At 41.5% G+C, this 16975-nt stretch overlaps 2 protein-coding genes across 2 annotated transcripts; one reads left to right on the forward strand and one right to left on the reverse strand.

The window, feature by feature from the left end:
* Nucleotides 1–8: 8 nt before the first annotated feature.
* On the forward strand, nucleotides 9–13967 carry cfap43 (cilia and flagella associated protein 43). The gene is made up of 38 exons (XM_047603282.1): nucleotides 9–174; nucleotides 261–514; nucleotides 593–689; nucleotides 784–951; nucleotides 1126–1234; nucleotides 1410–1554; nucleotides 1650–1732; nucleotides 1805–1936; nucleotides 2018–2134; nucleotides 2229–2306; nucleotides 2415–2563; nucleotides 2736–2839; nucleotides 2960–3109; nucleotides 4025–4185; nucleotides 4286–4450; nucleotides 4542–4672; nucleotides 5440–5605; nucleotides 6027–6134; nucleotides 6578–6655; nucleotides 7111–7218; nucleotides 7297–7401; nucleotides 7482–7598; nucleotides 8088–8273; nucleotides 8516–8722; nucleotides 8902–8991; nucleotides 9188–9268; nucleotides 9758–9886; nucleotides 9984–10103; nucleotides 10205–10312; nucleotides 10543–10629; nucleotides 10703–10791; nucleotides 10868–11069; nucleotides 11683–11795; nucleotides 11899–12058; nucleotides 12217–12387; nucleotides 13288–13368; nucleotides 13447–13600; nucleotides 13683–13967. The coding sequence occupies exons 1-38, from the start codon at nucleotides 146–148 to the stop codon at nucleotides 13856–13858; spliced, it is 4908 nt and encodes a 1635-aa protein (XP_047459238.1). The 5' UTR covers nucleotides 9–145; the 3' UTR covers nucleotides 13859–13967.
* sfr1 (SWI5-dependent homologous recombination repair protein 1) lies at nucleotides 13874–15359 on the reverse strand. The gene is made up of 3 exons (XM_047603281.1): nucleotides 14839–15359; nucleotides 14331–14681; nucleotides 13874–14240 (listed from the first exon to the last, which is right to left on the reverse strand). The coding sequence occupies exons 1-3, from the start codon at nucleotides 14929–14931 to the stop codon at nucleotides 14049–14051; spliced, it is 636 nt and encodes a 211-aa protein (XP_047459237.1). The 5' UTR covers nucleotides 14932–15359; the 3' UTR covers nucleotides 13874–14048.
* Between the last annotated feature and the right edge of the window lie 1616 nt (nucleotides 15360–16975).

Here is a 16975-nt window from a genome sequence, read left to right on the forward strand (position 1 = left end):
TAAAACCGTCAGCCAATAGCCTGAGAGGGCGGTCTCCTGGGCGGTTTGACGTTACCATGGATACGCAGTGACTCACCCGTCAGGTTCCCGTCGCGAGAAAAACTATTGATTCAATTTGTTTATCAGTTTTACTCTTTTGTTAAAAATGGACGATATCGGACGTTTAGAAGTGAGGTACGTTGCCGCTACGTCATACTTTAAGTACACGGACGCTTGTCCATAGATGTAATGTTAATATATAGACGATTTTCTCCCTCCAGGTGGGTACAAGGCTTTAGCAACAACAATATCGAGTTTGTGGACAAAAAAACGGTGTGTTACACGTGTGGGAGTCACGTCTGTTTCCTGGACCTGGAGACAAAAACGCAAAGTATATTTCAGAGCCCTGGAAGAGGCGTTGGTGCGTTAACAGCCAATGGCAAGAGTGGGATTTTTGCCTTTTCTGAGCAAAAACTATCCCCATCTATATTTGTGCACATGTTCCCCCAGCTTTATTTGAAGAATGAACTCAAAGGTAAAGTTTTGTTTGTATCCAATCCACCTATAGTTTTTTTTCTCTCATATAAATCCTAAGTATTGATTCTTTTTGTAGGAACAGCACAACTGGACTACACATCTCTGACATTGAGCGATGGTGGTCCTTATTTGGGATGCTGCTCCTCTCTCCCCGACCACACCATCACAGTGTGGTAAGCGTCTGTACACCACCTCATGTTGTGAGCCACATATTTCCAGTTGTGTTTATTTAGGTTGAGCGACCGTGTTACTGTAATCATGATGCAGGAACTGGGAAACTGCTGAGCCAATTTGTGAACAACCACACGCTGGACAGGATGTTGTTTCGTTGGCGTTCAACCCTCTGAATTGGCTCCAGCTTTGCGCTTTGGGCACCGCATCCCTCACTGTCTGGAACATCGAGAAGAGCGCCAGCTTTCATGTCCTGAAACCAAGGTGAAGAGCTGCTGGCTGCACGAGCATGTAGTTAAAATTTCATATGGATGTAAACATTTCTGTGCATTGCATGGTCGATTTGACAATATTACCGCAACAACAAGAGCAGTTTGGACTGAAAGCACATGCCAAATCCAGATAAGACAGCGCCTTATGATATTTTTCATTTTGCAGTGTGATTGAGCTTCCAGCAACTGATGCCCCCCTTGAGAAACTGGCGCCCACCTGTCAGAAATATTTTGCCCAATCAACCACCTCAGAGCTCAAAGCAGAGAGCATTGTGGTAATGTCAATTGTTGCTTATACGTTAACAAAATACATGCACCAACTTTGTTCTGCTGACGCAGTTTTAAGATTTATTCAACTGTGTATTGCCGTGCAACTGTGAGTGCATTTATGTTCTCAGCGACAAAAAGCAATACAATCTGTAAACTGTTATTCCTCATGTGTTTACACAGACTAAACATTGCACCAGAGCCAGACTAACCCCTTGTGCCATCTGCTGGACGGCCACATCAGAGCTTTATGTGGGCTGTGAGGAGGGTTTTCTGCTTCTTGTCGACCCAGAGGAACTCTCTGTCTCAGTCCTCTTCAATCCCACAAGTGAGCAAACGTGCGCACTAGTGTATGGAAAATATTTCATGTTGCCTAAGTATTTTTTTTTAATCTAATCGTATTCATGTTTTACTTTTGTTTAGTTGCTGAAGCCAACCCCAAACTCAAAAATAACAGCTTTCAAGCTTTAAGTCTTAACAAGAATGGTCTGATTGTTACAGGAAAGGTACAACCTCGTGCACTTATTCACATTTGTATGAGCACACCAGGCATACTCCTAATTAATTATGTGTTACAGGAAAGTGTAATGCACAGTCTCCAAATCAAAGGGAGTCAGATTGACATCACACAAACGTGGCACTTAGACAGACCTGTCACAACTATGAAGAACTCCCCTGACAATAACACATTACTTCTGTCTTCCAAAACGGTATGTACTTACACACACCATAGTGTGTCCTATTAATAAAAGACATTGATTTGGGAGCGTAACTTGTCTCTTGTTCTTCAGGGGCAGATCTACACGTTGAACCTGACCCAGTCAGACAAGATCGTAAAGGTCCTGGACATTCTCAGCGGCAACTTTGTGGCAGCAGCTTTCTTGCACACTGACAAGAACATTTTTGTGGTAAAATATTTGTGTCTCATGTCGTCACATCTAATATAGGGTCAGTGTCCTCTTAAGGTGTTTTATGTTTTTTTTTTTTTTTGACTGGTTGCAGTCATTGAGGGATTCTGGAGAGCTGCAGCTTTGGTCCTCGGAGGGCATCTGCCTCAGTTCCTTGTCTCTTCAAGCTGAGGTCAGGCAACATACAATATGAATATAACACAAGGACTTTCTAATAATTAAACAGTTTCATTTCTAAGAATAAAAGCGAATTATACAAAACAACACTGTGTCCGTTTAGGCGACGAGTCTGGCCTGCTGTCCTATTGCATGTTACGCAGCTGTTGGAACATCTTCAGGAAAAGTCCTCTTCTTTGACCTGAACAAGGAGCATCAGCCTCGTCTTGTGCACCAGGTTCACCTATACCACACATCTGTGGACCACCTTGTGCAAGTATCTCCACGGAGTTTCATTTTAACACTGGATTTGTGACGCAAATAAATCTCATGATACATTTATGAAATAAAATCGTGCATTATCTGCACCCATAAATCCCAGAGATGGTAACCAACATCTGCCGCGTGGTCAGAAAAGTCAAAGACAATATTTGTGGTTTTGCAGTTTTGATCAAGACGGGCAATACCTCCTCACCAGCTCCTCACATTCACACATCTATGTGCTGAATGCGAAGCCGTCAAATATGTTTTCAGTCATAGGATACACAGGTGAATACGTGGTTTAAAACTTTTAAATGATTAAACATCCTACTATCTACTACATCCTCCAGAAATTAATTCAAAGGTCATTGGAGAATTGCTTCACAGATGTGGGTTTTTCTTTATTAGATGTTCCTGGACGCATTTTGTCACTTTCTACTCAGAGCATCAGGGACTCTGATGAGGTGAAAGTTCTCGCATTGTGTGCTGAGCAAGAGGACCAAGATCTAGATGGCAGCCTGCTCTTGGTGCTCAACCTGTCTGCCACGAACCTGACAGGTACATTGCTGGAGAAGATTAAATCCCCCTTTTTAAGGGTATTTTAATAACTGAGTGGAAGTTAGCGATAGTTAAACTCAAATTCTCCTGAAATTATTTATCTAGAAGAGAGAGTGAATGATGTAATGAGGATCTTGTGTCTGACAAATTGGACGTAAAATCACAAAGTACTGACCTTAAGCAGTGGAACAAATTCTAACACGTACAGAGGTCCCCGTAAACGTGGGAGGAGTGACTCACAAACACTTAACAAAAGGCTGTGATTTATTCTGCCATGAGGACAGATTTGCAAGGTGAGTGATAGAACTGCAGCAGTTTCCGTGATGCTGACTGGCCCAAAGTTGCCTTTATTTCTTAAGTCTAAGAAAAAAAAATAAACAAGGGGAAATGTGTTTCATGGACTGTAAGCAGTAAAAGACAGAGTTACCATTTACTGGGCTTCCATTTGGCTCGTTCCAATTTCAAAGAACTTTCCATCAATGATTAATATCATTTGACTTATTGTGTCACTCGTGCCATTAAAAACAAATGACTCAGCACTTTACGAAAACACACTGTGTTTATAGAGCATCGTGGAGAACTGCGTTGAGAAACACAGAAGCCTCTAGAAGAATTTAAACTCATTATGACACAGCTATACACAAAACTCTTCATCTACGTGCTATCTGTGTGATTAAGACTGCAACATAGGTGAGAACTGGTTAAAATGTGGTAATGTATATATGTATATAATGTATAAAGAGGTTTACTGTATAAAGCAGTCTCATAGTAATTTGCGAAGTGCAAAGACCACCCAGCAAATAAGCATTTGTAGATGTGTGGATTAAGGATTAACTCTGTTTATTGTGAAGCAGACACACATGACGACAGTTTCTAATTACATGTTTATATTCTTCCCATTCTGCTACCCTGCAGCTCCAAATTGTGTAGACAGATATGGTCGTCTGGCAGCTCATGTCCTGAAAGAGTTCAGATGCAAAGTGCCTCATCCACTTCAGTCCTGTGTTCTGGGAGTCAGTGACATCTTCGCTTACTGCCACCGGAATAAGACCATCCAGCGATTTCAGCTTCCCGAGGTTCGCTTCTGTCTAATGAGCTCTCATGTTACTCTAACTGAACGAAAATGGTGATTTTAACGTACTAATAAATATCCTGCTCCCTGACTTGTCCTCTCAGGACACCGGTAGTCTCTCCGGTCAGCAGGTAGTCGAGCTGGAGCCAGAACAGGAAGTGAGGGGTCATCCGCTAGGCCCTGCCTCTCTTGTGCTGTCTCCTCACTACTTGTGGTTGGCTTCCGTGGGCCGAGATGGTTTACTACGAATTAGAGAAACTGCGTCCATGGTATGAGATGATTTTATGCTCTTGTACATGTTTGAATCACGTTTTCCTTTTCTGTGGCGCGTGTTACGATGATTGCTTTTTTCACCTTCAGGAGCGGTACATCGAGCTGCAGTGTCACTCGTGGCGTCTCGGCGGAGTCCGCGGTGTCTCCTTCTCCACTGACTGCCTCACTATCCACACTGTTGGCTTCGGTGATGGCTCTCTTGTGTGCACCGACCTGAGGTAACAAGCAGACATGTCATGCTTACATAAAGCACAGCTGGAACAACAGAGGGAGCTGTTGCTCGCAGCAGTGTGTCAAAAGCGGTGTTGAAATTTAACAGTACTTCTCCTCTATTACCAGAACAATAGTAAATTAATAAAAGTGAAGGTCCAGCGATTCATCGAGGATCCAGAGGATTGTTGATTATAGTCCACAGGAAACCCAAAGTTTAATAAAATTCACAGCACAATCTCTCCCCTGAATAACATCCCACTCACATTCCACATATTCCTCCCCTGCGTGCTCCTACACGGGATGGCTGAAACAGTGTTTTTATATCTTAAATCACTCCTGTTTTTGTGATCCAGGAATACAAAAACTTTATGCACCATTTCCTGGTTCATTGTATGTCTAACTCACTGGCTTGGACGTGTTTGTTTCAACAAATCCCATGGAAAAAGAAACAAAACGTGTTGACGTTTCTTCATTATTTCTTTGTTACGAGTTTTACAGCAGTCTTACATACACATCGATAGATAAAATACTCCCCAACAAATGCATTCATCTAGTGTTTTTTTGAATGGCTTGATCAGAAAAATCAAACTGTGAATTTATGGCACATTTGTAAAGAAACAAATGAGGGACTGTGTGGCACTGACAGGGGAAGAGAAGACAGAAATGACAGAGATGGAATAAGCCACTGTTGGTTTAGCTGTTGTGATGGAACGACAGCCAATAAATAGCATCACATATTTATTGTGTTTATTTGTATGTTGGCTCCATACAGAAATAAACATGCGGACGGCAGCATGGTGAATGATGCCACAGAGCTCAGCGAGTCTATGGCTCCTTTCTTGAACAACTTATTCAACGCAGAAAACCCCATTCTCACTGACCTTCCTGTGTGGGGACATGGGCCTCCTGTTGGCACAGAAAAAACAGAAAAGAGCAAGGTAATAAAAAAAAAGAAGAAAGAAAGAAAAGAAAAAAGATTTTATTGTGTTCTGTGTAACAGTAAATTAGAACTTTGAACAGCTCTCTGTTTATTAGTTACATCTAGCTAATATGTGTTTAGTTATACCGTCATAAAGACAGTGACCTTTGATTTCTGTTTATCTGGTACAAATAAATAATAAGAAAACCTCTCCGTGCAAAAAATTAAAACAATGATTACAAACTTAAAATAGTAATACTTTTATGACTATTTTTGTGTAGCACGTGATTCAGAGGAAGAAAATAAATATGAATTGTCTTTTTTGTATCAGTAGATTAACAGATCTTCCGCCTTATTCATTCCATATCTAGGATAACAATAAAGTAATGTGCCAAATGAAACACTTTTATCTACATTTCTGTTTTGTTTACTCCCTGTAGGTCAGTGTTGGGGCGTCTGTGGATGTGACAGAGCAGGACGAGAGTTATAACAGCCTGTTGTCTGCTCCACCTCCCCAGCCCACATGGCTGGAAAGCAGGCAAGAAGAAGTCAGTGACAAATAATCTGTAATATATAGCTAGATCATGTGAACACTGTTCAGATACTGCTCTCGTTTCTCTTGCGGTGGGAGGATTGCGAAAGAGCTCTTTACACCTGTACGCAATATGTAGTTGAGAAAACAGCTGTGTTGCCTTTGGCACGCAGTGGCTCGCAGTTCTGGATTTACTGTGATGTATAGAGTGAGAAACCCAAACAATGAGCAAGTGCTATAGTGCTTTAAAGAGCAGATAAGGCATTGCAAAACCTGTTCAGTAATTTGTCGGCTGAAATTTATTCTTGACAGCAGTAGGTTGATACTGCAGGTGTGGCAGAATTGGTTTTACAAATCGACGCACAGGAAAGGAGCACTTTGTGTTTTGAATGCTACAGCGAATTCTTGTCATGTTGACAAATGTATAACAATTGCTGTTGGTTTGTTTTGTTTTTACAGGTTGTGAAAGAAGATAATGAACAATATTCTGAGACGAAGAAAAAACTGAGGGAAACCATCAAAGAGTTACGTGACTCTGTGAGTTTTATTTATATATTTTTTTTACAAGCAGTCCAGAGGATACTCCTAAGTTCTTGCGCAGACAAAAAATATCACCTTGTACCAGACAACATCCCACAGTGCCAAAAGCACACTATTTCTTTTCACGTAGACACACTAACAATAAATCACTATCTAAAGACTAAAAACTGACTGTAGATTTAAATAAATATAAAATACATATGCAATGCTATAAAGCAATATCAGCCCATTTCAACAGGGAGTCAAAAGTCTGTCTCAAGAACATTTTATGAATTTAAAACTTGACGTTCCAGTTTTATTTACAGCTAGCACTAAAATACGCTGTGCTTGAAGTTAAAGTCCAGCATGACAACTAGATATCAGTTCAGCTGCGCTCATAACAATGTGTAACATTTTAAAACCCTGTATGAACAGTATGATTAATCCTATTCCGTGTTTCCTGTACTGATCAGATGCAGGAGATGATGCGTGAAAATGACAAACTCCCTGAGCAACATTTCAACCTGGATGTGGAGGAGCAGAGGAGACTTGAGGCCATGGTGGAGCAGGAGGTCGCGAGGGTACAGCAAACAATCACGTGTTAATGTGATGAATGTTTAACTTTTCATTAGGTCATCCTTAACACCTCTGTGTTGTAGGTGAGGGCTGAAATCGAATGGGACATCATAGAAAAATGTTACCTCCGTGATGTCCTGAAGAGAGAGTGTTGGGATTCTGTGAAGGTCAAAGGCAGGACCATAAAGGTATGAAACAAGCACTGTGGTGTCAAATTGACGAGTCTCTTGATAATCTGCTCTAAATTACCTCCGCCTTTTCCCCACAGGGATTTCACTCTGAACTCGAGGTGCAGAACTTCCCCCTGAAAGAGCGGACGGAGAAGGAGTTGGAGAACCTGTCCCGGGCCGAGAATGCGAGGAGGTTTGAAAAGGCTGCATTCACCGTAAGCACAATCACTCCACAGGCCTCTGAATGCGCTGCGGTTCGGATTCTGATCAACACCGCAAAGAAAAGCATGTGTGATGAATTAGAATCAATTAAAGCACATATTTACTGAAACAGAAATGCGGCAGTGCTGCATTTTCTGAGAGCTACGACGATACGATTTCTTCAGTGCGTCGTTTTTTACACTCCAGAAATACATTTTATTGCAAAACCATGCAAGTCAAAACAAGTTTACTGCTACAAAATAATATGATGTTTTCAGTGTCAGTCCTTCATGGACCTTTCACTCTTTTTGAAATGCTTGAACATGTGCCAGTCCACCAGTGTTGAAACAGCTCTAGATTTATAGTTGTGTGGCCAAGAGTAAGTTGCTACGATAGTTCTCTTAAGTGCAATGTTCTTTGGGTAAAGTTTATAATCTTATGGCCACAGATTGAATACTCACTGTTTATCGCAGTCTTCTTGTTTCCCCACCTTTCAACTGCAGCTAAGCAACCCAAAAAAAAGTCCCAACACAGAAGAGGAAGAGCAGAGGGTGGAAGGCCACGAGGCAGAGTGCACCGCTCTGACAGGAAGTTTCTCCACTCACTTAGGGTACTCGAACCCATACGTCTATGACCAGTTCAGTCTGCAAACTACAGAACAGAGAATTAACCAGATAATCCTGCTGCAGGTGAGGGCCTGTTCCACAAATTGTCTGATCTCAGCAGAAGTATGATAATTGTGTCTTTGTATTCTCCACACAGCACACACCCAAAAGACACGTGTAAGAAAAAAACAATAGCGCAAACAAATTAAGATCTGTCCGTCCAGTTCATGAAAATGAAAGAACACCGAGGAAATGAAAATGTATCCAGCCATTCATGTTTGTCTTGATCACAAATAAGTAACTTTCAAATTTAACTCTGAATACAGGATGTGATTTATCGCATCAAGACGGCTTTCAACGCCGACTTCGATGCGTTGCACAGACAGAAGACGCAGGAGATCGAGCACGTGAGGGACAGGAACAGACACATCAGAAACCTCATGCTGGAGCTGGACATGGACGAGGAGCTGTGGGAGCCCAGCCTGACCACCAGCGAGTGGCCAGAGAAGCTGCTCACTGTGGACGACTCTGAGGTTACTGTCCTCATCTAAACATCTCATCAGCTCTCGAAGTTCACTCGAAGTTCAATAAGCAAGGCCCGCGTACGCACCGAGCTGCTGCTTTGTTTGTTTGTTTGTTTGTTTGTTCTGACACTGAAATGAGTGCGGTTCGTTGTCATGTGTAAGAGAAGATTGCTTTTGTCCTGTTCTAGATAAAAGCAGAAAAGTACCTCAGCCCCAAACAGAGAGAGAAGGAGGAGGAGAGGAAGAGGCTTGAAGAGCAGAGTCAATTGGCTGCTCAAGTATGTTGCCATCATAAATGATTGTCACAAATCCAAATTCTTCAAATGCTTCCACGTACACTCATGCTCCTATGAATATTGTTGACAACAATAAAGATCATTCAACAGTCTTAGTGATATATAAATGCATATATGACGATGAAGCTGTGAAGAAATGTGCTTCAGTTCGATATTGACGGTTATTTGTGTGTTGCAGAGCAACCAGAGCAGAGAAAGGGGCGTTGATGACATGATGGAAGGAGTGCTGGAAGTAAAAAAAGAGGACATCTTGAAAATGGTGAAAATTATAATTTTCAGACATCAGTGAAAATGCTAATAGACTCACTCCAGATATATTATTGTATATATTATTGTCTGAAAAACATACAGAATATCATTCTAGTGGTTTGAACTATATTTATGCTTGAATCCTTTCACCCAGACATATTTGATAATAGAGTGGATTCATTTTCTCAGATTTGGGTGTTTTGAAATTTGAATACCTGTAATTGAGCTGTAGTAAATTTTCAAAGCCACTTTATTGAGTAGAAATAGTAGTAGGATTGATAGTATTAATTTGACAGTAATTATTAGCTGAAACCATAATGTTTGATTATTATGTTAGAGATTTCTGCACCACAAAGGAACCACTCGTGAAGTGTTAATCTTTTCTCTTTAGTCTAATGAGCACTTTTCTTTTTAACCTGCAGTCTTTTCTAGGCGGTGTCAGTTGAATTAGACAAGTCAGCATGAAAGGCACATAGTTTCTATTCAATTTACTCCACAGGAAATACCTCTGCCTGAGTTTGTTTTGACCAAACCTGACATTCAGTGGAGTGAGGAGGAGAAAAAAGTCTACAAAGAGTATGAAAATAAAACCAACGACCTCACTGAGGAGAAGGAAAAATACAGAAAGGTATTCAGAGAAGTCATTCACAACTCTGTTTCGCATTGATCAGAAATATTATTGACTTCTGATGAGTATTAATCACTTGTGACCTCTGCCGCTGCAGTCACTGGAAATCGAAATACAAAAGCTGCAGGAATCCACAAAGGAAGTGGCTGAAAAGTTTGATGAAAGTTTGTCAAAGCTGTTTGAGAAGAAGATAAAATGCACCGTGGCTATATACCAGGTGAGCCAGCACGCGGGTACGCACGTACACAGTATGAGACATGCGTATTTAAAAGAAGTCCTGTTTAATGTGTATGTGTGTGTGTGTGGTGTATTTTAAAGGAAGAGCTGAAGATCACCTATCTTGCTGATGCAGTCACTGAGGAAGAGGAGATGAGAAACCGAGAGCTGGAGCTCAAGCTCAAACTTGAAAAAATGTTGGCATACAAGGTCAGAGAACTGGTGCACAGTAATGCTGCAGGAATTTATGACTGCCAGCCTCAGAATCTGTTTGTTGCGAGACATGGCTGCAGCGCTCACGTTTTAGTACATAGTCCTCCCCGTGCGCGTTTTGCAAGAGCGAACCTGTGTGGCACGCACGTTTGTTAGGCCTCCAGACCGTCTGACAATATTTCCATTACATATTGCTCCTGTGCTTTAAATGTGTACTTCTCTGACAGGATGAAATTACAGAGGAGGTAAAGAAACACGCAGAAGAAGTGGAACTGTTTCACGAGGCCTACGACACCCTCGTGGCTGAGGATAAAGTAAGCCAAGCTGATGAAACACAGAACTGTAAGTGATGGCGGACATAATATAACATCCTCAATGTCTCCCAAGGTTCTGGACAAAGACTTCAGGAAGGACTTCTTTGACGTTCCAAAAATGATGGTGGATCACCTCTACAAGCTGTTCAAACGTAGACCCAGGTTTGACTCATGGCTTCATACGTAGAAAATTGCATGATTTGTTCCATATGAGATTTTGATTTTTTTTTAACCTCAGGGTTCAGAAGATGAGGACCCAGTCTGACAGCAGCTCCAGAGAGCTCCGTCTGAGTGGTTCTTTGGCTCCTGTCGCGCTCGCCAGAATACTCGCCGCCATGGAGGACCTGGATGCTCCGGAGAATATGCCAGAGGGTTTGAACCAGACTATCTGGGAAAGATTCTGTTTTTTCCGCAGAACAAAAGTTGAGAGTGAGCAAAAGGTAATGCGAGATCACAGGAGAGGATAAAGTGTGGAGAGAAATTGGTATTTTGCTAAAATACAGAGCAAACGTGTAATTATCGTAACATTTTTAAATCTCTGTTATGAATTTAAATCCTCCTAATTGCTCCAATCATCAACACCCATTGAATCCGGTCCAATCTAGCATATAAAACATGTACAAAAGAAACTGTCACGGAGCATTTCAGTGCTAAGTAAAGCAAAAGGCTTAAATTAAAAACACTTTGTATTTCTATATGCGGAGTGAAATTATGACACAGACTGACGGAGGAACTAAAGCAATGTCTAAGCATGAGCAAGTCTAATCAGCGGTACAAACACGTGGTGTTCACCAGGTACAGGGAAGAAGGAGGGTCTGGATATGTCTAAATATACATGTTTATGAGCATTTGAGAAAAAAAAAACAAAAAAAACACAGTAAGTAAATGTTAAATGGAAAAGGGTTAGGATCAAATAAGCGTAAAGCTTCTACCCACTCATTTTCGAACATGTTAAAATTGTTCTAATGTTGTTTTCTTTGTTTTGTCTTTTGTATTACATGTTGGAAATAAAGCTTTCATTCATTCTTTCACTCATTCATTCATCTTCTGCAGATAAAACTCAAAGCTCTGAGTCTTGCTGAGATGCAGGCCTTCTTGCAAAGGAGGAAAGATGAGGAAAATGCAGCTAAACAGGAAATAAAAAACATCTCTGAGGAGCTTGAAAGGTATGACGGGCTACCGGCGGCTGTGTCCAACACAGAACCCCGCAAAAGTGTCAGGTCTTGAATGTGTGATTTGTCCCTGTAACCTGCCTCTCTTCTGCTGTAGTCTGCATAAGGAGAGGAACCATCTTCTGATGGACACCATGGTCCAGCTCATACTCAAACAAGGCCAGGTGGAGGTTTCCACAGCAGACCTGTGCGCTGACGACACCAACTTCAACCTTTACCACAGGAGCGTGGTGGACGACCTCAGGAGCGTCATCAGGGTCGGCTCCTCTTACAAAACGCAGATTCTTAAAACTAGGGCCATACTGTATATTCTTCTGATAGAGCTGCGTACAGAAATACACAAAATCGAATTTGATAAACATGCCAGAAAGAGATAAATTAAAGTGGTGATGATGATGTTTGTCTCTATAACCAGATGCTTGCTGAGCAGAAGATAGCCTCCATGGTGGAGCGTAAAGAGGTGCGCAAGGGCATGATCCAGCTAGAGTGGGAGCACAAGGTAATGAAGAAGCAGATAGAGGACCTCAACGACAAAGCGAGGGACATCAAGATGTTACGACTCTCAGAGGAGCAACAAGATATGACGGTAAGCTGGATTCTAAAACACTGCTTTTTTAAATATATATATTTATTTTATTCCTGGCCAAATACAAACGTGGCCTCTAAAATGACACAGCGACAGGATAGTTAATAGAAATATATGTCAGAATTTTGAACAGTTCAACATCTGTTTGAAATGACAGTGAAATGTTTGCGTCGATCCCGTCAGCGATTCTGGCCAAACCTCACTCGCTGATACTGACGCAGGTATTTCGGTCTTGGCCGCATCAAATGTTTTGCGAGCTGAAAATTGTTACCATCCTCCAGTGCAGATGGATGATCTTTTATTGAGGACACACGCTCTATTCACGCGAGCACCCCACCCTGTTCCTCTCCTTTCAACTTGTGAAATCCTTACTCAGTAGGTGGAGACTATTTCAAAGATCATTCTTCCTTCACCGCCTTCATTTGTTTTTTTTTTACAATGATCTATTTGGTTGTATTTACGCATTCATTAAAAAATCTAAGAGAACTATTTCCTCTGCGATTTGTTTTGGTTACAAATGTCTAAGGCGTGAGCAGGCAGTTTAATGAAAAGCAGACCTCAAACATTGACAGAATATTTTTCTCACAGTTGCGCAGACATTAACCCCTTACTTCACAAATAAAACCTACATTCTTTGAATTAGTCATTAAAATAAATATATATCACGTGAGTTACCAGGTCTGAATGCCAGCTTCCTCTAGCAGATACATGTGCAGCGGGGCAGCTCAGAGCTTCCTGCCATTGTTTAAGCCCCTGAAACCGTGAGGAAAGCAAACCAACCCTGAACATTTTATGGTCGAGGTTTGGCCCTGTGACACTTTTCAAAAAATATAAGCAAAAACCCTGTCGCTTTCTGTTTTTCTAACCTAATACAGAACAGTTGTCGCCTTCTCTTCACAGCATCTCAGCAAGACGGATTATGACAGTCACATGTCCAATAAAGTTTCCAGTTTGGAGAAAAGCATAGCTCTGATGACTAAGGTAACAGGAAAAATAACAAGGAGGTCTTATTAACGAGCCGGTTGATCAGATGATATTTTTTATTGTTCTCTGTTTCAGACTCATCTACACACCGTGCAACAACGCATCAAAAAGACTGAACAGATAAACAGGCAGGCGGCAACTAAAGCGGCGAACAATGCTCTTTTAGAGCAGCAGCTTCCCGGCATTCAGGTGACCGTGGCGGAGCTGAAACACATCTTTGAAGCAACAGGTAATCAAAACTTTAATCTTCTCCCCAATGCCACAAAGAACGCCTTCTTCTGGCTAATGACGGCGGCTTGTTTTGCATTTAGCTTCGGAGGAAAACGAAGCGGCTAAAACGGAAGAGCGTTACCAGGAAATCGTTCAGAAGAGCGACCTGGAGGATCTCGCCAGAGCGCAGGGCGAGGACCTGGACGCCCTCTGGAGAGAAGTAGAGCGTCTGACGAGGAGGAATTTTCCTTCGCTTGATCAGCTGAAACACACCTGAGCGGAGCCTCCTCTTCAACGGATAACGCGTTTTATTTGCACTTCTCTCAGCAGTGAAACTGAACATGAAATGTATAACAAATAAAGCAACAAATACAACTTGTACTTCATTTGAGACGCTGGTAATGAGACTCTCACTCTGAAGTGTTTTTGTAAACTCATGACACGTATTGTGTGTGTTTCAAAGCGTATTATTTGGTCGTGAAGTCCTCTTCTGTGCGGTCGTAGTGGAGAATGCCGTCCTCCAGACCAAAGAGATCTATGAGCTCAGACAGGTTGGCCTTCTGTCCTTCTACCGGGACATTTGACTGGAGCTCGTACAGCGCGGACTGGGCACAACTTCGCCACTTGTCAATCAGGGTTTGGAGCTGAGTTAAGTCATTCTAGGGAGAAAAAATAGGACACGTGTCACGTGAAACGACCGTTTTCAGTACATAAATACCACGTTGTACAATTTAAAAAGCAGCCAATACCTTGCTCCTGTACATTTTAACCATCTTGAGTCTCCGCACAGTCTCTGTTTTGTCTTTAACCTCCTTCCTGAGCTGTTGTACAAACTCTTCTGAAGGGAACTGTGCTGGTTCGGGAACAGGTCCAGGAAACTTCTCCCTCCCTGATCTTGCCGCTTCACTTGTGTTTATGTCAACATCGTGCACGACGAGGGCAAGATTATTAACGACCTCCAGGGAATCTGTTGAAACTCGTCGGCCATCCTCCTCCAGCTCATCAACACAAAGGCGCTTGGCCACAGAGAGGGGTGAGGTGAAGGAGCGCCTCGATCTCTTCAGCCTCTCCTTCAGGGAGGAACTCAGTTTTGGATGATGCTGGGAAATGACAGGAAAGAAATAATCACGGGGGAAGTGTACAGACAGGTGATGATAATTAACTGCGGAGTGTGTTTTAAGACTCCACCCCATCAAGTGAGATTACCTAAAAGTTAATCTCCAGAAAACTGACTTCATTCAAGCAGTATTGACTTACCTGGTCCTCTTTGTATTCATAGGGGCTCGTCTCATGCGAGTTATAAGGTGAACAGCCAGGTTTTAATTTGGCAGATTTAGGAGTGATATCCATTGGCGAAAACGACTTTGACTCGTGTAAACTAATGTTGTTCTTGCAACGGGAACACAGATTAAAATTTATGCTATTTTATGCCAATTTAGGGAAAATTAGTTAGTCCCGCAACAAGTACGAAAACACGCCTTTGGAAAAGAGAAACTAGCACGGATACTTATTCTTGAGTATTGATAAAAGTGTTCAAAATAACTCCCGAGCTGCCAACAGCCATCAATAAACCGGGAGTAAAATATAAAGAGGAGACGACGTGACAGTTTTGTTTTTCCGTATTTTTGCGGCGCAAAGCCGTCGAAGCTCCTGATTGGACAGAAGTTGACGACGCGTTACCGAAAGGGCTCTTGGGAGCTGTAGTTATCGGCACAAACATAACGTTAGGTTATTTCTCGCTTTACATGGCATAGATTGTGTAAACTCTTACTTCTGTTCATGATAATGCTATCTATCTATCTATCTATCTATCTATCTATCTATCTATCTATCTATCTATCTATCTATCTATCTATCTATCTATCTATCTATCTATCTATTTGTCTATCTGTCTGTCTATCTGTCTGTCTGTCTTAGAGAACCATTTTTGGGCAGCAGTGGGAGTAAATGGAGAAGCTTTTGTACTCAATGGAAATACAAGATAAAAGTTTTGTTTCCCCCCTTTGGCTAGTTTACAGGTCCAGTGTTACCCTGGTTACACGTGTTACCAAGGTCGAGTCACACTGTGAGTCACCTCTTCTCATTAGTTGATTCACCTCTTTCGGGAGCTTTATTTAACTCCCTACAGACATTCACCATTTGTGGTCATTTCCAGACTTAAGTGTACTGATCATACTTTTTTTTTTTTTTAGTGCAGACATGAGGAGAAAGGGGAGAATTAAAACGTGATGCTGCCTGGACTTGAACGGCAGCACTTGGCAGTGTGATATTACACACCTCAGGGAACTGGGGATTTTTTAGATTTCAAATGGATGAATCGTGCAGGGCTGAGAAAAGGAGATAATTACTATGTGAGAGTCAGAAAGCTGTTTCTTTGAATTCCAAAAAAAAAAAAAAAAAGCGTTTGAATTGCTGACATAAAATCCTTGGCTTGCTCATCTGCAGTGAACAGAAATTATGAGCAGTGGTATGAGTTTATAGAATCCAGAGGCTATGTGAGGCAGACAGAAAGTGGGGGTGTTTATCACTCGTGCCGTGTTGGTGTGGGCTATCAACTCCTGTCAAGATGTACATATGTGTCAGTAGTAAGACACTATTATCCACTTTAAATCTAATATTTTACTCTTCTAGACATATGTTGTCAAGAAGATTCAGCTTTTTGCCTCCTGTTTTTAGTAGAAGTGATGTTTGATCTGCTCAGAAAATGTGCTTTACTTTGAATTCTCAGGTTAATTTTCATTTCTTTTGATACTCTTTGTTATGTTCCATCACAATTTAGATAATTTTTCTTTACTGGGGTGCTGGGCTCATCTGTAACTGCTTTGTCATCTTGTCGGTTTAAATAAGCAGCAGCAGAAATGCCCATTAACTCAACACGTGGCTTAAACCAACTGACATGCAGTGAATCTGAGGCATGGCATCATGTGTAAACTATATTTTTCCCAGCAGATATTTTAACTTGTAGAAGACAGGAAAAGATCTGATGTTATTATTATAATTGGTCTAAAGACGACAGCACCCTGAAACTTAAGCCACTAAATGGATTTCAGCCATTTAAATTTTCGGCACTGCTCTCCTCCATTGGGACTGCAAAACGTCTGTCGTAATAATCTTAAAAATAAAGTGCTTTTTAAAATGTCAGTTCGACCTTTAGCCTAAACATTATCGTGCCAGTTAAAGATGATTGTGGTGATTGCACATCTCTACTGAACATCCACCCAGAAAGAGAGATCACGGTCAAACCGGGTGAATCATGTCGACCACAAACCTAAAAACTTCCTAGAAGAAATTATAGTCTTTTCATTTTGGGAAAAACAAATTTATTACGTGTCTCCACAGACTGCTAATCCTCCTGAAATGCTTTCTGACAGTGTTCTTGAACGTTTTCATTTAT

The sequence above is a fragment of the Mugil cephalus genome, chromosome 13, assembly GCF_022458985.1.
Source record: "Mugil cephalus isolate CIBA_MC_2020 chromosome 13, CIBA_Mcephalus_1.1, whole genome shotgun sequence".
Classification (NCBI taxonomy): Eukaryota; Metazoa; Chordata; class Actinopteri; order Mugiliformes; family Mugilidae; genus Mugil; species Mugil cephalus.